A 27709-nucleotide genomic window follows, 5' to 3' on the forward strand; every position below is an offset into this window, starting at 1 on the left:
GTCCTTTCTAAATCCTCCACTATCAGATGTGAACTCTTACTATTATGAGATTGCTAGGTGATGATGATGATAACAGGTGGTGCAGGAAGCCACGTGGCCGATAAAGACTTGCACGACCGTTAGACAAGTCACAACACCTTGTCTAGTTTTGGGCAACCTGGCAGTATCGCAGACCTGGAGCTTTCTTTGGGTGGCATGGCCGCTAGGCACAGAAAGGGTGTTAAAGCTGAACGGTTTTTTATTTTGAAGCCAGCCACAAACTCAAATAGATCACAGCAGTTGCCATCAGTTACCGATGTTGCGGCTTAATGACGGATTTCGGTCACTTTTGGAACACATTTGTGGACTTCGACCACGCGCTCGTCCGGAGTCGCTTCTCATGTTTTCCAGGACTACGTAAGGTGGAGGCACATAGTGTAGCAACCAAAAGACTGGCAGATCTAGATTCTAGACGAACTTAACAGAATCGTCTTTTTAAGTCCTTTCTAAATCCTCCACTATCAGATGTGAACTCTTACTATTATGAGATTGCTAGGAACTTTACCCGTGGCACGGCACCACCAGGTGCACTCAAGCACTGGATGTCACACCGAGCGGTAGCACTGCTTTAGTCTCGGATAAACATCCGAACCGGTCCCGACCACAACTTGATGCGACGAATCGTCAGACGCAAAGTGAGAATGAGCGTGCGATCCGACTGTGGAGTGTGGTGGATGCAGAGCGTCAAGGAAATGGAGGATGTCCCGAGATCCGGTAATTCCCGAAAATTATTTCAGTTGATCCGTGCTACTGGCCCCCGGAAACCACCTGTGAGCGAAACGATCAAGCATCATAATGGAACAACCATCTCGAATGAAGAAGGACGTCTCGACCGGTGGGCTGAATACTTTGAGCAACAACTGTCGTGGCCGCCGTCTGGCGCTCAGCTAAAGCTCACAAATGAAGTAGAACCCTGCACGATGAACGCGGAACGACCTACGGCCGCGGAGGTTTACGACTGAGTATGTTCTCTTAAGCCCCACCGAGCCTCTGGTCCGGATGACCTCCCACCCGCGCTGTTCAAAGACGGGGGTGAAGTCCTCAGTCAGCGCTTGTCCGATCTGTTTGCTTGCATTTGGGAAAAGGAGTCTGTCCCAGACGACTGGGTTGAATCGGTGATAGTGCCCGTTTTCAAAAAAGGGCGCGTAGTGACCGCAGGGTTGTAACGAGAGTGTTGGCGTCAATTGTGCTTCGTCGCCTTACGGTGGCTCGTGAGACACTGACTCGAGAGCAGCAAGCGGGATTCCGGCCTGGTAGGGGTTGTGTTGACCAAATCTTCACACTGCGTCAGGTGCTAGAACAACGCCATACGTATAAGCGACCCACGATTCTAGTATTCCTGGATTTCCGAGGCGCATTCGACTCGGTTGATCGGTCTGTTCTTCTTGAGACGCTTGCCCACCAAGGAACGCCTCGGAAGTTTGTAAACATAGTACGTTCTTTGTATTCTCAGACTTCCGGACGTGTGAGAGTTTACGGAGAGCTCTCCAAAAGCTTCCGTACACAAAGCGGTGTCCGTCAAGTTTGCCCACTCTCTCCATTCCTGTTTAACTTCGTGATCGATGAAACCATGAGACGAACGCTGGAGGGTCTCCAAAACCCTGGTGTTCAAATAGCCTGTGAAGAAAACCTTGTCGATTTGGAATATGCAGATCTCATGTTCGAAGAGGAGGAGAGGGCGCAGGTGTTTTTGGATGAACTGACCAACGTCATCTCGTCCTTTGGTATGCACATTGCACATGGGCATGCCCCTGCACATGCGGTCTTTGAACACGCCACTTACAATCCAGAAAGGAGTACTGGAAGTTGCACGAGTCTGTAAGGCTCGGGTCGTGTTTGCTAATTTGAGACACCTATGGCGTCACAAATAGTGTATCTTAAGTGATGTATGTAAAAATAAACCGTTCAGCTGTAGCACCATTTCGGTGCCTAGCTGCCATGCCACCCGAAGGTTGCGCGAGGGCTGGGATACTGCCAGGTTGCCCAAGCCTAGACAGGGAAAGTCGAGAGTCAGAGGTCGGGTTGTGTGATGTGTGTATCGTGCTACATTGAGGGCTGTTTCCTGGTGTGGCTGTGAGACTTGGTCTGTCCGGGTTGTGAGACTGAGACGTCTTCAAGCTTTCGACAACCGTTGTCTCAGAACCATAGCTCGTGTAGGTTGGTGTCGGCGAATCCGTAACTTGGCAATTTGAAGGCTTCGGTTTGAAGGTTTTTGGCTGTGCAACGGGTAGTTCCATTGAAGAATGTTTTCAGCATCAGAAACTGCGTTGCCTGGGACATGTGTTGCGAGTGCCGAAGAAAGTGCTGTTTTCCATGCCCAACTCAAAGTGGTGGGAGCAGAGATGTGGCCAACCCTTGACGTGGCAGAGAGGTGTGAAAGAGGTTACGTAGTGTTTTGGTGCTGTCGATGCTACTAGCCTTCCAGGATGGAAGCCTCGTGATCCCCTGGTTGGAGACGCTGCAAGTTATCGCGGTCAACTGATATCAATGGCGTTATTGTTGTCAGTTTCTATCCACGTTACCTGAATGAGTGTTTGGAAGTGTAGGCACCTCGGAATGATTGTAGAGAGCTATCACCAAGTCCCTCCAGCTTCATCCCTTCAATTAAATCATGTCTGTACGCTAGCGAAGCGTTGGTGTCATGCTGTCGATGATGATGGTGATGCATTTGAATCACTCAGAAATGGCTGCTTTTGGCCGGTCTTTTTATTGGGCATTTTGAAAGAGAACAATTTGTATAGCTTAATCAAGCCAAGGACACTGCATGTCACCTAACACTTACAGTTAATGTGAATTATTTGTTCCGACGTCCATACATTTTTCGTTGATTTTACTCAATTCAGCGCCCCCATTGAAGCACAGTAAAGACGGTCTCATCCGTTCATGTGTCAGCGATTTGTATCGCAGCTTGAAATGGGCGGTCCATTGTCGACCTAGACCAGTCTGTGGGCGCTTTGGACGTAGAAGTGAGCCTCACTCACAACTTGACGAAGTTTCAACTTGGTAGGCGAAGTGACATTCATCTGGATTCACCACACTAAACTAACAATTTCACGACAGCCGGAATTTTTTTCCACTTCTTTAATGAAAGCGCAGATTTTCTACCTAGGCTCCCCCCCAACTTTGTAGTCAAGTGGTGTCGCGCTTGCCGTACCCTTACCGCTCACCGTACTACATTTCGATTATGCTCATGTTGTTGGCATACTGACAGGATTAGCTTACTCTCTGGATGTGCACGGCTCCTTTTTCGTTTCGTATTTTCATCGTTTGTTCTTTCCATGTTTTTCAGCTGTTTTTACTTCCAATGCCTGTCATAGCGAATCCACAGAAGCCAAGAAGAGAGGCAGCTCCTACTCGTCCCAATTCCAGTACAGTCAGGACCACCAATTCAGCTTCCTCACGATCCACCTCTCAGGGATCTGACCGCTCGGGAATCACGACCCAGACGGGGCGAAGCTTAAGGAAATCATTCAGTTTCCAAAACTTGAAAGCACCCACTCCATTCAAGCCTCCTGCTGCGGTTCCACAACACAACGGGAATAAATCTGCTACAGTGACAAAACGTCCAGGTCCTTTGCGACAACCACTTCACGGTAGCGCTGTTAACCTTCCGGGAGCTTGTGCTGCCTCCAAATCGGGAAGTGATACTTTTAGTAACCCGAAATCCCGTGCGAATAACGCGGACCGCATCTCAGCTAACAGCGATCTTTTATCTCGCGTAGAAAAGGAGAAGAAACAATATGAGGCTCGAATCTCAGAATTGACTCAACTGACCGAAACGCGTAAGATGGAGATTGAAAAACTCACCTTTGAAGTTCGTCGTGCGAAGGAAGAGGCCAACACGGCGCGCGCCCTGGCCGAAGAGATGAAGCAAGAGAATTTGCTACTTCGATCTAAAATAGTCGAAGATGACGGTAAAAAGGATGACGAGGAGGTGGAGGGAGTAGTAGTGTCTGAGTCAACCCAAGTCCCGAGAGCACCTATTCTCACCCCATCGTCCAATCCATTGGTAAAAAAGCCTGGTGTTCCACATCAGTCTCCGCCAGAATCTTTGGGCACCACAACTCGGCTCACCCCTGGGGGAGTGACTACGCCTTTCACTGGTACAGTTACCATGAGCTCCATGTCTGGTGATTGGAACGAACCGACTTTGTCGTTGGATTTGAACAGCGCTGCGGATTGTGGTGCATCCAATTACTCTCACGACATGGCCGGAGATAATACGGAAATGACAACAACAACGAGGACAGCCGAGACGAGGCTTCTATCAAATCCGCCCGTTTCGGTTGCTACTCTTCAGGGCCGGCTGCTACAAATGGAGGAGGCAAATTACACCACAAACGAAGAACTTCAAGCCACACTTCAGGAACTTTGGGATTTACAGCGCAGCGTGGATGAAGCCCATGAAGAAGCCCATAACTTGGCATTTGAACGGGCAATTCTTTTGGAAGCGCTCTCTACTCAGACGTCTAAGTTAGAGCACTGTCGGTTCCAAATTGAACAGCTCAAACACTTGCTGCTCACGGATCGGCGGGCTCAAACACCTGGGTCAAGGGAACACCATTTCTGTGAATTATACGCCTCCGTTGAACAAGAGAAGCAGGTTCTTCTCAGTCAGAATAACGATCTGGCTCAGAGTAATGATGGCCTCGCTCGTGAATGTCGTGTCCTGACGGAGAAAGTATCTCAACTGCAGGATAATGTTGATAATTTGGAGTTAGAGAACAGTAATCTCAAAGGTTCATGTCAGAAATTGTCGACAGAATTAACAGCTTTAAGGACGAAAAATCCTGGGGATGCAACTAACGGTAGCTCGGTGGAGAAACGAGATGGCCCATCAGAGTCGCAAACAAAGACTACGGAAAACAAATCGGGGATATCGGTTTGCGACTGTCCGGTGTGCGGTTGTCCGGATGGTGGAAATGCCCAGCTTCAACTGAAGTTAATTGAAGTGCAAGAGGAATTGAAGGAAGCTCGCGATAAATTTGAACTGTTACAATCCGAACGGGAACGGGAAGCGACAGAATGGCGTCTTTACGAACGTGACCTACTGAAGACAGTACAGATTGCGGACGGAATCAAATCAGAATCTGAAGCTGAAGCGCTGCGGCTTTTGGAAGAAAATGCGGCTTTGAAAGGACAAGTAAGTCTTAATGATGAGGACAGCGTAATTTGCCTGTAGCACCGTAACAACTCTTAGTTGGGAATGCGGGCTGGCGTCTGGAAAGGTGGTATATTCACACCTCGACCCCTACCGCCTTACGGTAATACTTCCGAGGGAAGCCGCTACGAGTAATGAGTAGTTGGTCTCTGTGAGAGTAAGATGTCCATGCAGATGTCTTTTATGTAGTCTTGGCTAACGACGAAGGCCACTATGGACTGCTTGAGAGAATGGGAACTCTGAGTGGTCTCTATGGGATGGCGCGTATGAAGGGATGACTGACCTGACACAGCCGTCATATTACTTGTCAGCCTAGCGGACCGAATGACCTCATTCCTTCCTACTGCCTGTGAAACTAGGTTACTTAATGTAATGAATTTTGTAACAGATTCCCAATAATTCAGAGGGTAGGCTGTTTGATTTCATCGTGAAGAACCGTGTTTCTAATCTATTTTCGATGTCTTTATTGTCCCTGACCAGTTTTCGTTGACTGAAAACGCTCCATTCTAATTTCCTGGCATCCATGCACAGAATGAATGCCATACCTGACGGTGGTTTGGCTTTCAATAAATCGCCCTTACCTAATGGCGATAGGTTTTGAGTGATATCCGATCGCTCGTTTGAAGTCACTCAACCTATTCTCCTTTCGAACTTGAGCTGTCATGACTGGAACTGTGGATCCCTCAAATCTCTCGCTGCTTCAACTTCATAATCGGGTTTTTCATTCCCTGTTTCAGTTTCCTAAACGGCTGTATATATATTGTAGTAAGAGAACGGTTAAGTACTTGAGAGACCTGTTACAGAAACATTTCCTGGGCACCACTGGATAAAGCTTAAATTTCTGACCGTTTCATTTCGTTTCTCAGAACAGGAAAAGTAGCACCACTGTTCATTCCACTGGTCTGTGGGGTGTATGAAGTGGCTAACTTGGTGACTTGAACTTACGGAACTTACGTCTCCCCTCAAGTCAAGTAATCTAAGTGACATTGTGTTTTTATTTGGTTCCCGGTGGATTATAAAATTTCCGTTGTCTGGAATGTGATCATATTCAGGTTGACAAACTGTCCCGTGAAGCAACGTGTCTCTCGAACGAATTGGCTTTGGTAAAAGACAAACTAGACTCGATCCAGGATGAGCCTATCCACTCGATTGACATCCGGAGCCGTGTGGGGACAGACGTGACGACGAATGGGGGACGTCTAGAGGATGCTGAGGATCCCGCTCGAAAACAGCAACAATCGCTACATTTGCCCACGAGAGATTTCGTAAGCAGTGCGAAGTCCCTACAACAAACCACGATTGCGGATGGTAGTAGTGCTACCTACCCTGGTCGGCCAAGCTCGTACGCTCCCTATGGATCTGCACACATACCAGCCCCGTTCAGTCGTGCTTCACACCTTCGGCCGTACACGGGTTCGCCCGGCGCACCGATGAGACCCAGCTGCTTGACAACCACCGGGCCTACAGTGCGCAGCCTCATCCAGAGCATCGAAAACCAGGTGGGTTGCTTACATTTCTGACATCTTTCAGTGAGGTTCACAATGCGCACCATTCATCCCCCTAATCTGCTTATCACATCAAGCCATGTCGATGGACTCATCCTCAAACCTCAAGTGCATATTGTTCCGGAACGTGTGTGCAACCGTCAAAATGCTCTTTGACCAATGTAAACCCAGAGAGTAAACAGGATTGGACATTTTTGTTCCCAGCTTTTGGTGCATAATATGATGGCAACGGCTAAACATTTGAAACCCACGGTGTTTGTGAAGGGTGGTCTGCATGACCATATGACTCATTCAAGGTACACACGCACAGGTAGTTTGAGCTAACCAATAACACTTCAGTAACATCCAGGTTGTGAGGGCGAGTCATTTGAAGACCCGAAACAGAAACCAATTGACACATAAACCACTTCTGGCACCTCCATGGGCTTAACACACCGAAACATGCTATGACGTTTTATTCATCAACTAAGGGGGTGAGATGACTCGGTGGTTAGAGCGCGAATTTACTGACCGAAAGGTCTGTAGTCCGAACCCGACCTCTGCATCTCGACTTCCCCTGTCTAGGCTTGGGAGACCTGACAGTATCTTAACTCTCGTGATTCCTTTGAGTGGCATGACAGCTGGGCATTGGAAGGGTGTTACAGCTAAGCGACTATGATCATTACATTGTTATTTTAACTAGCCTGTCAAACATTTGGATATTATCTTGGTAGCCGGCAAAAATTTACCACTGAACGACCGCCCATCGCGTTTTTTCGGTAACTCGTCTTCCGCTTGTATCCCCAGTATAGAAAGGTCCTGATCTTACGCGCTTTGGGGGAACTACCACTTCGATACCCTGAGTGGCTTATCAACTTGACCTACTTAAGCCCTTTGAATTGCACATTATGCAACCCATTGCCTGCCTTCGTGACCACTTTCCCCTGCGCTATGCACACAAACCTTCTAACCTGTACTCATTCATTCGTTGATTCATTCAATCAGTTCTAGGTTCACTCACTGATTGATTGATTAATTGATTGGTTGATTGACCAACTGACTCGTAAATGGACGGAGGGCGCTCGATATTTCGAGTTTGCACACTAAGGTGTGAGGAAGCTCGGCTGAATCTCTAGTTCGTTATATCCTTCAAGTGAATATTATTCCCCAAGTCCGTCATAGAAGAAACTAAAGATGTTGGGACATTTTCTGTGATCTAATCCTACTTATATGACTGATGAGTCCTTCACTCTCCCACTTCCCAGTGTTCGAAATTGTATCAACCGGAACCATTGTGCTCATGGTGATGAGTTCATTGATTGATTGATGGTTGATCGACCATCGGGAGAGACAGATTCGTTGGAATTAAGTTGACTTCGCTCTGGCCGAGGATGCATCGATCAAAAGATCGAAGCCGGTAGTGAACTATGCAGTAGTCTTTACGAACACTTTTTTATTGTAGCATCCATACCATGTTTCCTCTGCACTGTCGTTCACGAATTTATGTGCCCGGATGTACTTCTCCAGTCCTTGCTGTGTGGCAGAAAGCGCTAATACCCACATGACTTGAACATTCAAATCAAATGTTTTGATCACATCGGGCTTAGGATGTCACGTGCTATTCGTCCGTGACTCTCACCTGAAGATGATCATGTATTCTAGTCCGTGTAGCAAAGCCTCTGCTGAGTTGTCGGACGCCTTGCTGATTGATCGCGACTTAACATCTTTTTCGGACACCAGTTGGTTAGCATCGGATGCATAAAATGGCTTAGACAAGAAGACTTCGCTCAGTTGCAAATTACTTTGGTGTTAACTGGTGGCTTAACTGAATCCGTCGTTCATATTTGATGGGAACTCTGCCTGAGGGACCTGAGGAAGGACGGAGCCAGTAGTACATTGCTGAAGTTTATTGTGTTCCGTCTAGAACTTGAGGTCGGTTTCCGGTATAGAACACGCTGTAAATATCAGTCATGGTAAGAAATTAAGTGAAGCACTACCTGAGGGGGTGATGAACAACTCCTGGCTTCATTGTTTTTGTACTTCGAATGAGAGGTAGTTTGCTTAGACGTCATGCACTACTCACGAGGTTGCTTAAAAAACAGTATAAACAAGTGATTCAGTTGGGTTCCAGTTGAGTCTCCCGTCAAAACCAAATTGATATGCAAATGAGTGTTTCTCGCTAAGAAAGTTTGCTTGCTCACAGACCAGAGGATCACTTAGAGAGAAGATGTAATCTAACTCCGTAACGCTACTTTCGCCAGTGCGTCCGATTCCCACTTGTCCAGTTCAGCATCACAACTAGTCGGGATTTTTTACAATTGTGTGAGGGACTAACCAATGTGGAGCTCAGCACTGGAGGCTAATTTGTATCGGTTTGCATTCGCTGCAATTTTCCACTAAATAAAAGAACGCAACCATGTAGTACGATAGAAAAGGCGATGGCAACCTGGATCGGAGTGATCCACTGAAACACTTCTGTATGCTTTATGTCTGGCCTTTAGTGAAGTACGTGGCGACATATCGACCCGAGTCCACGTGCAGCCCACATTCGTGCGCTTCAGTGTGGTTGAATAGCCTATGCAAATTCTTCTTACGAATGCGTCTCTTCTGTATCATCCTAAGATGCGTAACACGGCTTGCACGCGTAGAAACTCGTATCAGTTGTTTACGTCTGTTCTTTGATAAAGTGCAGATGTGTGGACATTTAACTACAAACTATACTCCTTTCTAGTTCCGATGTGATCGATCGTCACGTCGTGCACTTTACAGCTGTGTTTCTCGCTCACCTCGCTTTCACTATCATCACGTGGTGGTTTTCGTCCGCTGGATGTTACCAGTGAGGTACGCATCACAGTGATAATTCTCGTGAGGAAAAGATTCAGAATACTTAATGACACCAAGTTTTGGTCAGTTTAGCTGCAGTGAAAATATAAGCACACGTCAGAATACACTGTGCACTGTCATGCCTGAGGTGCAGCGTATTTCTTCACACGCGCACACACACACTTATCAATTGTATTTGGCCCCGGTGTCACCGTACCTCCTTTATGCTCCGTCTGTAACAGTGAAATATAACCAGAGTTTTTGTTTAGTATTCCGGTAAATAAGTGCGTCTTAAGCGCTCTGCGGAATCCGGATGTTTGCTCCGCTGTATCAGGTTCCCGTGGTCAGATAGCTGTGTTTATCCTGAAGAATGTGACTAACCTTCGAACTACCTACCTACCTATTAACTTACTAACTAAATTGCTTTGTTGTTTAGACGTAATATACTACTTTTTATGGAGATTTCCTCCTGTAGGAATGTGAATCCAGTCTATGCTGAAAGCTGATAAGCCCTGTACAGCTGTTTCATCCCTATTGGGAATCATGAGCAGTGCACATCTCACGAAACTCCGGAGAGTCTCAAACCCTCGACCTCCTGGCTAGTAGTTTGAACGCTTAACCGTTCAGCCACGGGCCGAAAGTTGCTAAAAATTCTTCGACAGCTCACGACCATCATCAGGTAGGCGCAGTCCTCGAGGTTCCGTCAAACTTGAAGCTAACTTGCATGAAATTAGCGAACTACACTCATTTGTAAACAATTTCGGTTTTGCAAGGAACTCACCTGGAATCCAGATGAATCTCTCGTTTATGATGTTTTTAAGCTTGTTTACTTGTCTGGGGCCTCCTCAAGAGGATTGCACGGTTGTCGCTTCCGTTTAACCCTCATTACTTCTCCAGCTTGTCGGATATGGTCCCTCGATCATTCTTTGAACTTGAACACTTCCTGTACCAGGCACCAGACGGACAGCGCTATATGAAGAAAAAGCGTTCAGCTGTAGCACCCTTCCCGTGCCTAGCTGCCATGCCACCCGAAGGAAGCACGAGGGCTGGGATACTGCCAGGTTGCCCAAGCCTAGACAGGGGAATGCGAGTGGCGGAGGTCGGATTCGAACCACGGACCTTCCGGTCAGTAAATTCGCGCTCTAACCACTTGGGCCATCTCGCTTTATAGTCCCTCATCCACCGCATATAGTCGACTGTTGATAAAGCGTGGGACGTCGTCACCTTCGAAAGGTGGACTGGAATAAATCGGCCTCAGTGCGGAGCTTGAAACCAACTCGCGCTTCTTTTTTGGTCTGTAAGGCTTCATAACATATTACAGGTACCGTTCTGAGGTGGGATCTGTCGGTAGCCATGCTTCACGCGCTTCTAATCCATTGCAGTTTGGTGCAGCCTGTACAAGTTTCTGTTTTTGCTACACTTATGGATAGTGTGTCATCCGATCCTCCGCTTCGACTGAAGTCGTGCAACTGGATACCACGACCGTAAAATTGGGTTCTGTGAACATTGCTAATTAATTTATGGATTCCCTACACTTGCTTTCGGTCTGAATACGTAGGGATTACTTAGGAAACTAGCTCCTTTATTGGTTGTTGATCAGATGGCTGTTGATCTGTTCGCCGAGCTTGGCTACTGACTTGCAAAGGTTTCGTCACCATAAGAGGAGACATCATCAGTGCGCAGTTGGGTGGGTACCTTCTGCTCCCGTATGTTTATCGGTAGTTTGCTTCCGACATGGCTCACGAATATATTTGCTTATATTGATCCTTCCAATGGCCTCACCTTCTACTCGTCGTCAGCGAGTCCCACGAAAAACCATACGTTTTTGCATACAGTCCCTTAGAAGTACAAATGCCTCATTTAACGAGAGTCCCAGGAAGATACTACTTTCCGCGGCAAGTTAACTAATAGTAATAACAATAGTAATTGTACTGACTGTATTCGTAGGAATATTAGGTACACGTTGCTACTCAGCGTTATAGGAAGTCATCACCAACTGGAACATGAGGCAGCACATTCGATTGAGGAATTTCATCAACGAGAGTTTCAGCCTGGTATTCAGTTCAGTTTTCTGATAAAGTCTTGTTTTGGATGTTCAAACACAGCAACAGATTTACAACTTCGAAGGTATCTTGAGACTGAAGGCAGACTCGATTGCTTTGACTAACCAATGAGCTGGATGGTGATAGGGGAATCGAGACATGATTAATGTGAGATGTAAGTGGCACCGAAAGTTTGAGTTTTAGGTTTGCAGTACAGAACCATTCGGTAATAAATGTTTCGATGTGCATTCCATCTCTTTTGATTCAGCTGTTTTAAGTAGTTCACGTTAATCTGCTTCGTTCTTACCAGTGGTGTCAATTCGTTCTTTACCGACCATGAATTTGAATCGACGCTGTTGCTCGGAACGACGCGGTATCCTCGTTAGTTGGTGACCTAATTAGCTGATCGTTTTTCTGCAGTAAATTGAGTTGAAGGATATTAAGTTAAGTGTACGAGATTGCTTGATAGGGTTCGTTAATTCCGGTGAGCTAAATTGACGAGTCTGGGTTGAACAACACTGCTAGATGAGCATTATTTAATGATGGCGGCGGATCTGTGGTTTGTTCCGACTTCATTGTTTAAACTCTTCGGAAAACTAAAATGCTCCGGACAAAAGTGAAGCCAATCAGCCATTGAACTTATGCCCAAAAAGATATCCCAAGCGATTGTAGAAACCACAGGGATATAGGCCTTACTCCAGTTGTAATGCGGCAACTACTAAAAATGCGACATCTGACCTCATCACGTGAGGTGCAAGTTCGAGGAGATTTGGTGGAGTTTCGGTCAAGTGGAGGATGCATTGACTACATCGTTACCTTGCGCAGTGTGTCAACGGTCTCACGTACACCACCTCGGCATTTTTCCCTAGCTTCGAACAGACCTTCGACTGGGTGTACAGATCGGCTCCCCGACCTATATTTGGTCAACAAAGAGTGCCATTGAGGTTTGGAAAAATCTTGTGTTCCTTTATTTCAATACCTCTGGTAGCGTTACTGTGTGCACTTAACTGTCAAACAGTTTCGTCACAACTAGTGAGGTCCACCAGGGTTGTGTCTTCTCCCCCCTCCTGTTTGATTTTGACGTCAGTATTATCATGGAGTGCACTGGGCATCGAAATCAAATCTGTAGGAATATCGATAGGCTGGGAAATTGTTCTCTTATTTCGCGATCACTATGTCCGCACCAGCTGATATAAATAGATCATCAGAAGCGGTACGTAGTTTCGGTAGACACTTTACGATTCCAAAGTGCAAAGTCCCACTTCAGAGTACCTTTTGAAACTTCCCAATGAGGTGCTCAAATTTATCCACAGGTTTACTGTTCTTGGCATCTGCAATGTGGCTGGTGAAGTCATGGGGGTGCGAGCGATGTTCGCCAGTTTGTGTCATCATTGACGTCCGCCAGGAACTTCGATAAGGCCAAAGGGACTTGTGTACAAAACTACCCCGAGAGCAGCTCGACCTTATGCCAGTGAATCCCGGCCTGTTTGATCTGAAGATTTCAGATGCATTCAGCTATTTGATTACCAATGTTTTCGTACCATAGTAGATGGTAACTGCCTTCATAACTTGAATTCGTCTTCACACCTTCCTGAATAGTTGAAACCCTGTTGGACATAGCATGTAACCGAAATGTGTTTTCCAAACATCTCGAACTGTTTTCGCACCTATGTTGGTTGGTGCAAAATTCAAGCCCCACAGGCAAGTGTTTTTGTTGATCGAGTTCGGCACATTAAATGACTGGTAGCGCCATTTGCCGTCCGTTGGTTTTGGTCAGAGAGACCGTGCGCACTGATTCTGTTGAACTTGTTGTCTTGCAAAGCCTTTTGTTGATTTGAAAAGACTGGTATATTTTGCGTAAGTGCTGGAACGTCAGTTGTCTCTTCGTGTAACTCCCGGTTTACATCTGCTTTTATCTACCACATGTAGGTCAAAGCTGTACAGCAGCAGAAACGTGGCCTGACCTCCAACACTCAGAAGTCGCTGACTTCCAGCTCACCCAGCCCACCCAAACGTTTATTGACACGTGTCCAGTCAAATCCAACCCCTTCGGGTGACGTTCGATCGAACGGGACTAATGGTCTAATGACATCGTCCAATGGCGGGTCCACGACAAAATCCTCAAAGATCCATTCTGCCAGCCTCCTAGGGTCCCCAATCACACTATCTCAGTTTCCGACAGACGAGGAGAATTCCAGTGCTCCTGGGGGACCGGGATCCGTCCCACCGGTGCTTCATGAAACTGCAAAGTCCAAATTCTCGCTGACACCCGAGAATGTCTCATCCAACCCAAGAAGAATTCACGCAGTTAAATCCCAAATTTCCGATCCAGGAGCTCCCCCGATTTTGGATAAAAACACCTATAAGTATGTATTTATCCATGGTGCTTGAACTCAACCGTCCTTTACGTTTCACCGCATCGACCCAACGTTTTCTGTTGGTAGATTCAGAAAGTCTACTTTCGGAAACGACCAGTTAGTTAGGTGATTACATCCTCCCGAAGGTGATTGCCTCCAGGAATTCGTTGTCTTAGAGGGAAGGCTGCTCTTTCCTTGCCAAATACTCGGATGAATTTATGTATCAATTGGAAAAGGTTTGGAACCGATTGAGAAGTTACCGTTTCAGAATAGCTTGAATTTGTTACCTTTTTATCCAGTCATCAACCATAGCAACACTCGTGCGGAACACATGTTCTTCACTATTGCGTTTCACTCTCATTGTCACTGGTGTTGTCACGAGCACATGACAGATCAATCAGCTGCGTACCATTCTTCGGGACGAGTGTCATTTGATCTGCGGACAAATCAAACTAGCTTGGATCACATGCACGCACACAAGCACCGCTACGGTTATGAACCAGCCGGTGCAGTCATACAAGTTGACTTTCAAAAGCGGTTATGTTGCTGCTCATTTTTGAGCATGTATGCGAATTGAAGTTGCCGGAACTAGAGGCACCATAAGCTGCCCTGTTGATATTCGTCCGCTTGGTGTGCGGCAAACAGACTGTCTGGAGCTCTCCATACCAGGGACTCCATCGAACCCCCGCTTCCAACAGTTTAGGTGGTTATGTGAGCCAACTATAACTCAACTGCTATTTATGCCAGATTTTTTATCCCGATTTCCGAGGACTACGTCTACGTGATCAGCCTTGAACAGGATAAAACTGGGGGAGGGTTGTCTAAGGACTTTCGGGAACTCTCCCATACTACTAATATGGATACGCGAAATAAATGAAATGCGCTAAAGTGCATTTACAGTCATATGCTTCCCCGGCTCTTACAGACAACGATTGGTCGAATTAGAATGGTTTTTCGACGAGTATCTTGTAAACTTGTGAAGCGCTGGTATTATTTGGGTTCGACCTTGCCTGTTAACCTACAAAAGCCACCCTGTGACTGGTTTGGTTGATGAAAATGCATGCCTTGTTCAGTGCGTCGTTTGTGATAAGTCCATCCCTAATAACACCGGTCGGGTGAATGCTGACCTTGTGGTTGTTGCTTCAGTTGGTGGTAAATTGCCCGCCTTGTTTCTCAGATGCACACGCGGACCAACCAGATCCTGACTAGTGGGGCTTCAGTGGAGACTTGCCTGTACTGTTGTTCAATCGAGTTTGCAGCACAAAAGCCTACTTATAATTCATTTAAGCCTATATTCAATGTGTCCTTTGTTAGCCATAATCTCCCGAAGATTGGTGTTAGTTGGCATTGCGGAGGATCACGGAATTCGATTTTATGGAGTGTACAATAGGAGGTTCCGAATGACTCGCTTTCATGCGCTTTTGTGGACGATATTTACTTATTTTGCTAACCAGGGAAAATCCTTTTGAGGATTCTCAGTCCTACCGGCAAGCAGATAAACGATCGACCCAAAGGGTTTTGCCGTTTTTTTTGGAGTGAAGGCTGGCCCACTGTACTTAAAGCTGCACATACACACCAATGTCAGCGCTGATGCTGTCGTCTATGATGGTGAGGACCAGCGACACTTCGTACATCTTCTCTATTGCTTCAAAGACCTCTGTCAAGGGTCGAGTTTACAATGCTGCGGTGCGCTCCATATTATTATACGGATCAGAAACCTGGCCGCTGCGCGCTGGGGACGTTAAAAGACTTTCAGTGTTTGACCATCGATGTCTTCGGAGCATTGCCCGAATCCGGTGGGAACACCGGATCAGCCATGGTGAAGTACTTCGAATGGTATTCGGGAGAAATAACTCTCCATCGATAGATGAACTGATCAAACGGTTGCGCTTGCTGGGTCACGTGCTGCGTATGCCAGTCGACCTCGATGGGCTCTTTTCGCACAACCTTAGGAAGGATGGAAGAGAGTCAGAGGCGGTCAAACAGTGACTTGGCAGCGAAGTGTGAAAGCCATTACCAGCCAACTTAGCTGCGCTGGTCATTGCCGTCTTCCTGGATGGGGACTCCGAGACAGTCCACATCACTGGTTAGAGACATTGTCAGATATGGTCCAGTCGCGCCCTCAATGGCGCTCGTGCATCCTTCAATGCATAGCTCCCTTCCCAATCCCCCTACTGACAGTGCCGGATTTATGCATCATTTTATCAGCTCCCGCCTGTAACGCGCAGCTACCTACTTCCCCCCAAATCATCGGTGAACGAAACTGCGGCAGCTACAACCTCTGTACGTCGAGTACGCGGTTATTGCAGCTTCAAAGGCAAGATGCAGAAGGGCAAAAGCTCTTGGTATTGGATTCGACAGTGGAAGTGTACTGTCGAATTCCTTTGAGGAGACGACCGTAGTGATTTACCACGAAAACATCGATGTCATCCGCAAATAGAAAATCCAGCTTAGCGGGTTCCATTCCACTCCACTGACAGCACGTCAGTATGGTCCAGTTTATGACGCAGTCAAACTGTTAGTACAGTGCTATCGAATCCCAGATATCAAATATAAGGTTGTGGGCCCACCATACACACACCCGCACGTTTGTAGCCGCATTGTAGAATCTCAATACCATGATAATCTCTGTTAAGATGCCCTTGGAGTCCACCATATTTTAGTGTTTCTCGACTCGTGGGATCGTGTTTGAAAGTCTATGCGGTGTGCGAATTTTCGTTGATACCAAATGTAGCTTTACTCCACAACGGGGCGCATCGTAATTCTTCTTTCGAAGTGGCTTTTGCCTGAGTAAAAGCATGTGTCGATCAACCGTATGACGTAATGATTGTCACTTCTCTCGTGAAAATGTAGCGGAATAGAGTTGCTCCTCTTGTATGGAAATATTTTGGATAGAAGATCGGTTAGAAGAAAAAGTGGACCAACGGAAGAAGTCTATCTGGGCGTATTCAACCAACCGGTGGTTCTGCATCGCGCTGTAAAGTTAGAGACGTACGCGGGGACATGCAGCGAGGCAGTTGTTTGGAACGTTTGACTCACGAGAAAGTTTCAGAAGCTGCTTCACCGGTCGCAGCGTGCGTTAGGCGGGTCTTCTTCTTCTTCCGGATAGAGGTAATCTAACATGGCTTCCGTACTAGTCGTCTTATCTGACGAGAAGCAGTTTCGCTCGTTTTGGGTAGGCTGGCGATTGTCACTGGGCATGTGGTACTTGTTGTCTGTTTGGCCGGTTTAGGTACACTCATCCTCTCTATAAGGCCCCTCAATCGTAAAATCGTCACACAATGAACACAAGCTTCCAACCACTCAATTCTTTTGTTAATCTACATTTAGACTCCTTTCCATAAAGACATTCTCCAGACAAAGCTCGCCAAACCGTGTGTCCTGTCAAAACATAGCGTGTAAATTGTTGCGCAAACATTTCAGAAAGTCTCGAGTCACTCCGTACAACCATAGGGTTCGTCTTATTATATTTACAGCCCTAGAGTGAAAAGAAGAGAAAAAGAGGGAGGGAGGGAGGGGACCTAGTACTGGTCTATATCAAGCATTCTGAGGTGCCTACACCTTCAAACGCTCAATCAGACAGTCTGCAACGAAACTGGCTGCACAAACCCCACTGACCGATTAGTCGCCATTTCTCAAAGTGTCTCTAGCCAAGCGCAGGATGGGTCACGAGGGTCCCATCCTGGATACAACACCAAAACTCCTCGTAATCTCTTTCACGCCCTTTTACCAAGTCATATGTTGTCCACCACTTGTCTCAGTAGACGGTGTTTCGGCATTCGTAGCACATTGCCGAGCCACCATCGTTGATGGTGTTGGATTTTTTGCGAATGCTGCGCGGCCAAATACCTGTTTTCTAATTATCTTGTCACGAATTCGTTTATGCCACCCGGCATCAGCAGCACTTCTGAGGCATCGTTTGTCAAAAACCTGAAGTCGCCTCACATCGTCTGTCTGCAGACGCCGTGTCTCCCAACCATACAGCAGTCCAGCATTTAGTGTAGCCTGGTACACCCTGTGATGTGCGTTTCTGACACCACAATTGAAGCGAATTAGCAAACGTTATTCAGTCCTTCGAGATTCTTGCATTCACTTCATCAGGGGGGCGAGATGGCCCAAGTGGTTAGAGCGCGAATTTACTGACCGACCTCCGCCACTCGACTTCCCCTGTCTGGGCTTGGGCATCCTGGCAGTATCCCAGCCCTCGTGCTTCCTTCGGGTGGCATGGCAACTAGACACAGGAAGGGTGCTACAGCTGAACGCTTTCATCAGGTACAGTTCCGCCAGAAACTAGTACTACTTCTGAGGTAAGTAAAACTCCACAACCTCCGCGATTCTTCTTGATTTGTAAGGTGTATACTCAGAGGTTGCACGTTTTGAAGTATGAATTCACACTTTGAAGATGCAAAGCGCATGCCGAAAGATGGTACGATCAGTCTACCCAACAGAGCTCATGCTTCGCTTTGGTCTTCAAAGATGAGGGCGATGCGTTCTCCAGATCGACAACGCTCTTACGAGCAACAATTGGAACAGCGGATTTTGAGGAGCTTTCTCCGTCAGCCTCATCATTTTATCACCTACAAAGTTGAACGAAAACGGAAAAAGTAGATATCCTTGTCAACGGAGTGGGACGAGCAAATAGTTGATCCGTCAAGTGGAAGTTTGGTGAATCACGCCTTAATTCCAAGTGTTTAATTATGCCAAGATAGCTTAGTTGACAGAGACTGGTTTGCCTTTTAAAGCAATCGCTTCAAATCATTTCGGGAGCTTATCTATTTTCCCACAGTCCTTGATAACAAACCGCGGACACCTCGCAGCCTGTATGATCTTTGTCACTAATCTGTTGTGCGCACAATCACCAGTTTATTACATGCCAAATTCCGCGTTCAACTTTTGTGTGTGCGACTTGATTGCTTACAGTAAGGCGCAGTGACAGCAATATCATACTCCTAGTTACCATTGATGTCGTTCCACGTGGCGAAGATGATCGATTGCTACTTGTGGACAAAGTTTCTTCGAGAAAGAGCACCAACTCGTGGACTGTGTGCTCATATGTGCGTCGGATTTGAGGGTGTCTTTGTGGTGGTGACCATCTGTTGACAGCTGTTGTCCTTCAAGTGGTACTGAGTTTGACTGCTGACTATCTTCAATCAAACACCATCACTCGAGCCGTTATCCGCTTAAAGCAGGAAAGTTTTTGACCTGGTATTTGTACTCACTCGGTGTGATTAGCCGGCTTCATTAATCAGGCATGTGATGATCACATGATATCTGGTTTTCGGATTGCATGTTTTGTTTGGATGCAAACTCAGCTTATACGTTTTGCTCATATTTCTTGTACTCTCTTTCGGTTTGACGGTTTGTTAGTGGTCGGAAGTACAATGACCAGTGCTGGGGTGCAGAGACTACCATATTTATGAGGTATCGAACATTGTAGCTTCGAACGGTGACGTGTTGAATGCCTGGGTACGTAGTTAGCGAATCGTTCGGCATGCGTGAGATGGAAAGAAAGTGACCTACCCTCACAGCACGTGATAACATCCAATTAAACTAGCGAGTCACCGACGCCCCGAGAAAGTTGGGATAAAAAGCGTTCTAGTTCGAGAATGCCTGGGTACGTAGTTAGCGAATCGTCCGGCATGCATCAAGTCCATAGAAAACGACCTACAGTCACACGATTAGACTAGCGAGTCACCGACGTCCCTAGAAAGTTGGAATAAAAAGCGTTCTGGTTCGCAGGTTATCACATCCTTGTGTGTGCTGTGGACACCATGCATGATGAGAACCTAAACTTGGGTGACCAGTGGATGAACTCCATTGCTACTAGCCCGAATTTCGTTCCGCCAAACTGTCTTTATGACGATTTACAGATTTCTGCAGCAGTTTTTGTTCGCGGGAAACATCAGCTAATGATAATCGGCAGAATATGTCCGCCTTCCACGTTTATACGCGTATGAGCATTCCACTACCATTTGGCTGTTCTCTCCCCACCACAAAGTGCTGGTTGTCGTTCAAATCTTATCGTTCAGCTGTAGCACCCTTTCGGTGCCTAACTGCCATGGCACCTGGAATAAGCACGAGAGCTGGGATACTGCCAGGTTGCCCAAGCCCAGGTCGGGTTCGAACCACGGACCTTCCAGTCAGTAAATTCGCGGTCTAACCAACCACTGAGCCATCTCGTCCCCCCCCCCTCCCGGCTGTCGTTCCGAACTGTACACTGTAATAGAGGTTGAAATATGAACCAGATTGATAATTTTTTTGGATGTAGTGATGAGAGTTCAGTCTAATCAGTACCTGTTTCATACTGCCTACCGACTGAATGTGGGCCGGCAGAAATGTGGAGTTCGTATTACTGAAAATCGAACCAGAATGCTCGAGCGCTGTATGAAACTTTTAAGTTTCCTCATCATAAGTGAATGGATTCACTGTCGATCAGAGTGTTTTTTGGGCTACTCGTGAGATCAGTCATAATGGGAAGTGATTATTATTTCCTACCGGGTGCCTCCCTGGGGTCCAGTAATCTACATTGCGAATTTCATCCCTTTCCTCGTGCTTCTTCGGCCATCTGTCAAGGGAATACGAACAGAAGTTAAATTAATTACAGAAACATTTGGCTAAAAAAGCACACAACTCGGTGTGTCGTGTACAAATAGGCATGTCCCATCTCCGATATATTGTGACTGGTTTGTGATTCTGATGCTAGTTGATGCTGGTTAATAAATGATCACTTGTTTGTTTAACGTGAATGTTGGGCCCGTGTGGCGAATGGCGACCATCGTCCAGATGTGAATCGGCCACATGACTGACATCCATCACCTGTGCACTGGACAGTTGAGGCCCCAGCTGCCAACCAGTAATGGTGGCGCTGGTTCTGATGATCCAGATATTGGATCGGATGCCGTCTGGGAACCCTACACAGTTCATCTTTTATCGGTCGCAATTGTTCGGAGAGGCGTTTGTCAATAAGTGTATCCATTGATCAGAACTACCACAAAGTCGTTGTTTCAGATTCAGGCCATTAATAACGCGTTTTATTTCTACTGTGCACTGCCCTCGATAATGCGATCAGTACGATGTGACGAACCCGATTTCGGGGACGAATGGCAAACATTTGGAGAGGGTGAGTATGTAACACCCTTCCGGCGCATGGGTGCGATCCCACCCGGTGGAAGTACGAAGGCTGATATATTGCCAGGTCACCCAAACGTAGACAGAAGTAGTCGAGGTGCTGGGCTCGAATAACCTTCCACTCAGAAGGTCCGCGCCTTAGCCACTGAGCCATATCGGTAGCACAATGGAAAACCGCTCGAGTGACAGAAATGGTGATATCGTTAATCCATACCGTAGCCCAATAAAACATTGTGCTGTCGGGTCTATCCAAACATTGCTGTACACTTTCGAATTCTCGACTTCGACTTCGTTTCTCTTTCCTCTTCGCTGAAATGATGGTGTGATAAAGCTTTGTCAGACTAATGTGGTTCTATATCTTGCGATTTGAGGTGTTGATCTTATTGGTCTTGGTAAGTAAAAGTTGTCCATTCTACACTCTTGTTCGATTCTGCCCGTGTGGTTCGTCATGCCATGTCGGTGGTGTCTCACCTTTTTTGAGTGAGTTTTTCTAATCGATTGGCCCTAGCGTCTCCTCCATATCTTAGGCGAAATTCGTGCCATCCCTCTGGCCAGATTAGATGGACTGTACAAGGCATTTTCTATGCTACCCGTGGCTTTCTGTCGACGGTCTACACTGTGCCTCAGGCTGGTCAGTTCGGACTCTCTTTTATTTCAAATGCGCACTGGGATTCGGGGGTAAAGTATTTGTCACTCATTTTTCTTTCGTTCTGTTATCCGACCAATCGGTGGTGCATACAATTACCTCATAAGTTTCTCCGGTCTGAGTCAGCCTGTTCTCTTTCTTAGTTTTGACATTTCCCTGTTCCCTTTTCGTCATTTAAGTGCCACTGAAAAGGACTCGATTACAAACCAGACGTTTTCCCCACCTCGAGGCACTGTGTCTTTCCATGGCGGCCTGGAGCTTGCCAGTCAAAACACTGGCCAGACATCACAACAGTCGTGCGCTGGGTCTAAACACCCGTCCCTCGAACGTTCCCTGTCACCTCCGAATTTCACCAACCCTCGTCGTTATTCGACCGAGCCCACTGCCACAAAAAAATCTACCTGTGATTCCCTGGACGCACATGGCTCCATACCGAAAACAGCAGTAGATTCTTCCATGGCCTCCTCCGAGCCGTCGTCCTCGGGAGGGTCTTCTGCATTCTCGACTGTGCACCACCTGTGTCAGGACCCGCTACAGGAGCTTGCCAGGCGCACCCAAGCTGGATCAAAACGGAACGCGCTCCTACTGTGGTGTCAATCTCGAGTTTCGGGATATCGTGGCGTGGAAGTGACCAATTTCTCGAGTTCATGGAACAATGGATTGGCTCTGTGTGCTTTGTTACACACATACATTCCTTCTGAGATTCCGTGGAACGAACTGGTTACCCCCAACGGTTTGCCCGTCGATAAGAAACGATGTTTTGAAGTAAGTAGGGAATCTACTAGCCTGATTCAGTTGGCCTTGTTTCAGTCTCATCATCATCACTGTACACAGATCTTATGTAAACACAGGATTGATGTTTTAGCATCCAAGTAATATGGGTCCCCTTTCTTTGTCGCGGCACATGGATTCACTTATTTGTGAATGAAAATCGTGTTACTCGAGTCTGTACGCGTTCGCCGATCGAGACCATGCGTCCAGTTGGCAATTGATCAGGTGGCTGTTGATCTGTCCACCGAGTTTGACAATTGATTTGCAAATGTTTCGTCACCATTCGACGAGACATCTTCAGTGCGCTGTTGGTCTCGAATGGTGACAAAACGTTTGCAAATCAATTGCCGAGCTCGGCGAACAGATCAGCAGCAACCTGATCAATTACCAACTAATGCACCCGAGCTACCAATATTCCAGCACTACCACCCGTGCTCCCAGCATGCGCTGGCTTCGCTCGGGAGTTCAAATCCTCGTGCGACCGAGCATGCACATTGTTCATAATAGCGTGAATCAAGTCCAGTGGTCTCCCTGTTTGGTGTTGACTAACCGAGTTATTGCGGCGGGGCAGGTGAAGGACTAGTCAAAGGAGACGCATATGTAAAGATCCCTCTTTCTGATACACACTAATTTGGTTTTAACGGGATACTCAACTCAATCCTGGTTGAACCTCTCGTTTGTGATGTTTTTCAAGCGAGTGACCCCAAAGCGGCCCAATTTTTAGATTGCTGCGATATTCGAGATAGCGCAGAATATTTTTTTGATGGAACACTACTCATGAGGCTTCTGAAAACTCTCCGACAACCCACCACGGGGTTACGCCCTTTTCGGGACTTATTAGTTAGGCACAGTTTCCGTTTTACTCGAACTCAAGTTGGACTAGGTTTGTTTGCACACTAATTAGGTTTTAGCTGGAGACTCAATTAAACCCTGGCTGAAATATATCGTAAGCGGGAGATTCAGCCGTTAGTGATCCGTGGTCGGTATCTTGAATGTCCACAACTGAACAGCTTTTTTCGTCACATATTCGGCTAAAGATAGCTCTACTATTAACCCGACCTCTGCTGCCGTACACAGAAAGTATCCCACAAATGAGCATTTGAAGAACTGGATACTCGGTCGAGTCGCACATTTCCGCGCGAATTTGCTGTGAATTTCGAACGCCCGATCAAGGTATAATCGACAAGGTTTAATTCAGCACAGTTGCAACTCGGGAGCGCTTGTTGCACACGATGTTTGGGCCAACTGAATCGTGTCAACCAATTCATAACTGCTTCTCATAGGAACGAGACTATACCTCTTAGCGATCAAAGTTGAGTGTGGAGAATGCCGATCAATCAGAGCTGCATCCTGAACTCAATGTAGGTAGGAGGTTAACAATGACATGCCTGGGTCCAACCAGTTTTCCCTAGCTTGACTTGTCCTTATTTCAAATTTTTATGGCAATCTACTCATTTATATCAGAATCCCGGAGTATGGTGGAGTCAACTGAAGAATCCTTCGTTAGTCCAGAGTGTTTAACCAAAACATCGCTCAGCTGTAGCACCCTTTCGATTCCTAAGTGCCGTGCCACCAGAAGGAAACACGTGGGCTGGGATACTGCCAGCTTGCCCAAGCTTGGAAGGGGAGATCGAGAGGCAGAGGGTTCGAACCACGGACCTTCCGGTCAGCGCTCGAACCGCTGAGCCATTTCGCCCCCAGTATTCAACCGAACACTTACATGCTGTTTTCTATTAGACCAGAGAAGGACGCGTGAGATGATACGACAATTGGGACAGGGCGCAATCATGGCGCAAAATGTAATAGCATTGTGAGTAGCGTTAACATTATTGTGAGTGAATAAACATAAGATTCAGAGTCAGGTTGGCGTAACCTCAGTTTGGGACACCCAACGGATCACTCAAAGAAAACAGGTTGGAGATTGGATCAGGATGGTGGGAGCGAACTTCCTGCATTGTTTTAGAACAGGTCACGTGAATCCAAAGTTCAGAAACAACAACCCTTGTACGTTACTCTCAGCTAATCTGTGGAAGAAAGGCGTGAATAATATCGTCATGCACATAATTGATGATAATCGCTCATCGCTCGATGTGAACTGTGTAAGTAGTGGTTGTGCCAACCACTAACCCGCCTAATCTGTGGAAGAAAGGCGTGAATAATACCTTCGTGCACATAATTGATGATAAACGCTCATCGGTCATGTGTAATTAGTGGTTGTGCCAACCACTAGCCCGCTAATGCACCGATGATGTCACCTCGATCGGTGATGAAACGTTTGCAATCAAATTGCCCAGCTTGGCGAACAATCCAACGACCACCTACCCTACCTGAGCTACCAACATTTTCCCCCATAGAAAATGCATTATTTGTACATGGTCACTGCGAACAGTACCCATCTAATTCACTGCAGGTGAGGCAGCTGCACGAGTGGAACTTGGAATTCCTCAGATTGGATGCACATACTATGTGACATTCTTCTAGGTATGTGTCTCTGGCATTTGGATCTCCAGATATGTCCAACAAGTCCAAAGGGTTCCACGATTGCGTGTGAGCTCGTCGCTTTTAGGACTCTTCCATCTGTCATCGTACCGTCTTCAGATCTTTGAAGTCCCCTCCGTCTAGAAGCCTGGTGTGAAAATTTCACGTTATCTGACGTCTGCAACAAGAATTTTTCAGTCCACTCTTCTGATTTGGTGCACGTGTCAGAGTGGTATGCTGAAATGTGGCAACCAACACACACAGCGTTTGCAGGTTTGACAATGCACGTAATATGGACGGTAATTCTGAGTGACTCCAACCTCACTGAAGCACCACATGCATCGCTAGCCCTACATATTTACAGCTTGTCATTTCCTCCGATGCACTTCTTTTCTGGTACAGGATTTTCGGAAGAGTTGTTGACCGTTCACGACCGTTCTCACAAACCAGCTAGGATTGAGTCCCCTGTTAACGCCAACTTGACTTGTCAGTTGGGGTACTTTACCGGTTTCACAGGTCTTGGTAAATGGGTGTTTGCTGGATCATTTTGTCCATAGGTGTTTTTGCTCCAAATTGGCCTTATTTCAAGGTAGACACATCAAACTCTACATGGATATAACTGAACGGGAACCGAATCGTTAAGCTGTAATGCCCTTACCGTGCCTAGCCGCCATACCACCCAAAGGAAGCACGAGGGCTGAGAAACTTTCAGGTTTCCCAAGCCTAGACAGGACCAGTAGAGATGTAGAGGTTGGATTCGAACCGCGGACCTTCCTTTCAGCCATCTGGGGCCCGAACGAACTACCGAATGACCTATTGTATGCAGTTACCCCCCTATTCCTGTGTTTAATGTTTAACGCGTCCCTCTCCTCAATACGACTATATGATTGTACACAATCACTTCCCTAAGGCGACTAAGGTGACGATTTTCCCGAGTCCATAAACAGTGTAGCGTCAAACGTGAGGAATTATGTAACCATGATACAGACCATAAAGCCAGATTTTTGTCCATCGATGCCCCACTCATGTTCACCACAGTATGTGGGGTGCGGTAGCTGCATTACCAGCAAATGTGATATGTCGTGTGTGGCGTCTGACCGACGCCCATGGCATAAGTTTAGTCTGAAGCTATGAATGACTCTTCTGTGTCGGCTTTCTATCGCACCGGTCTTCTAACATCTGTATCATCCATTTGGGACTGAAGACAAGATTACGATGGCCTGTCTGTGCTGGTTTAGACTACCATTTTTCTGCCGCCATATGCATACACTCGATGAAATGCAATTAAAGCGACGCTATTTCCCACAGCTGATTTTCAACTTGGCATCCAACATGGATGGCGGTTGGACCAGTTTCTATCCGTGGTAACACGGGCGGTCTGCATAGTGCCAGATGTTCTGTGATCCTGTGAACCCTATTTAAACAAGCTCAAAGAGGCTTGCTGAGAATCATAAGTCTACCTGAACCGGACGGTATTGTAATGGGTGCCGCTTTGTTGTACAGTGAGGTACCTGTGTTCCCTGTCAATTCTTTTGCGTTCCACTACACTTGCTCTGCTTAATGTCATGAAATCTTTCCTTCGATAACTGCCCAAGGCGAAGGATTTCGCCCGTAATGGATAGACAGCTGGTACAAGTGTATTAGGAGCATATTTCTACTTTTAGGAATTGGAGAGAGAGTTTACATAAACTCATTTGAATGCTTTTCACTGCAGGTCGCTTTCCGAGCTGCTGAAAGAGACGGTATACAGACAACCCTACACTTACAGGACATGCTGGCCACGGAACGTCCGGATTGGAACGCTGTCATGTCTTATGTGACTTCCATTTATCGACGATATGAAGTCCCACTCGGAATCACCAGTCACCCTTCCACTACAAACATGTCTTCCAATGTCTCGGGTGTATTGAGCTAAGCTAGAATCTCTTTCGAACTGTGGTGAACGCTCGCCTCAAGCACCCCTCGCCCCATCAACATGTCAAGACATACCAATCAAATATATGCTCAGGTCACGACGAGGTCGACGTTCGCTGGGATAAACAAAACGCTAGATTTCTTATTATCCCCGCTCACTCACAATCTGCCTTGTATTGTCGTCTTGGTGAATTTTTCCTTCGATTTTTATGCCCCACTCCTTTTGTGTGGCTGGACGACGTTCGCCAATATGCTACCCGTTTGATCCACTGAACTTAGTCCACCAGAATATGTATGCATGTCTGCCGGTTTTGTTCCAATTCAGTTTGCATTACAACCTTCTTGGTTCTAGACACTTTGTGTCCGGGAGGAGATAGAACCTGATCACGCGTCGCTTGTGAGTGATCTCAAAATGTGGTTTGCGAATTGGCCTAGGAAGGGGGTGGGGGCTTCCAGCTAGATTCGCTGCAGTTCGAAACGCAGTATTCAGTGGTTTGTGCATTCATCGTGTCTGTGGATATTTGTTCCTCCTTATTCAATTTCGAATGATTATTTCCCGAACCAGAAAAGTAGCTACACACAGACATAGATCGACACCCGGCTTAAACAAGAACCATCAAAGACTAGTCGTTGGCTACTTGTGGTTTTGTAGAGCACATCTGACAGTTTTTGAAGAACACGTGGCCGCTCTGTATGAACGCAGCGGGGATTCCCTCCACACAACTTTTGCTTTTTATTGGGAATTTTTTTTCAACATCCGTTCAGTCCCTATCCACCGATGCACCTACAGAGTCATTCGAAAAAAAACCTCTCTCTTTTGAACGGCTTGAAATCGCAGGAGGTGTGAGGCCGTCTAGTTTGATTAT

General features: G+C 46.7%; 1 protein-coding gene across 1 annotated transcript; it reads left to right on the top strand.

The window, feature by feature from the left end:
• Positions 1–1923: 1923 nt before the first annotated feature.
• On the top strand, positions 1924–27285 carry T265_07714 (hypothetical protein; the record flags this gene model as incomplete). The annotated part of the gene is made up of 8 exons (XM_009173310.1): positions 1924–2070; positions 2197–2410; positions 2465–2556; positions 3329–5182; positions 6253–6699; positions 13479–13915; positions 21860–22445; positions 26644–27285. 8 exons carry the CDS (start codon positions 1924–1926, stop codon positions 26842–26844), a joined length of 3978 nt encoding a protein of 1325 aa, XP_009171574.1.
• Between the last annotated feature and the right edge of the window lie 424 nt (positions 27286–27709).

This window comes from Opisthorchis viverrini, assembly GCF_000715545.1.
Source record: "Opisthorchis viverrini unplaced genomic scaffold opera_v5_184, whole genome shotgun sequence".
Lineage (NCBI taxonomy): Eukaryota > Metazoa > Platyhelminthes > Trematoda > Opisthorchiida > Opisthorchiidae > Opisthorchis > Opisthorchis viverrini.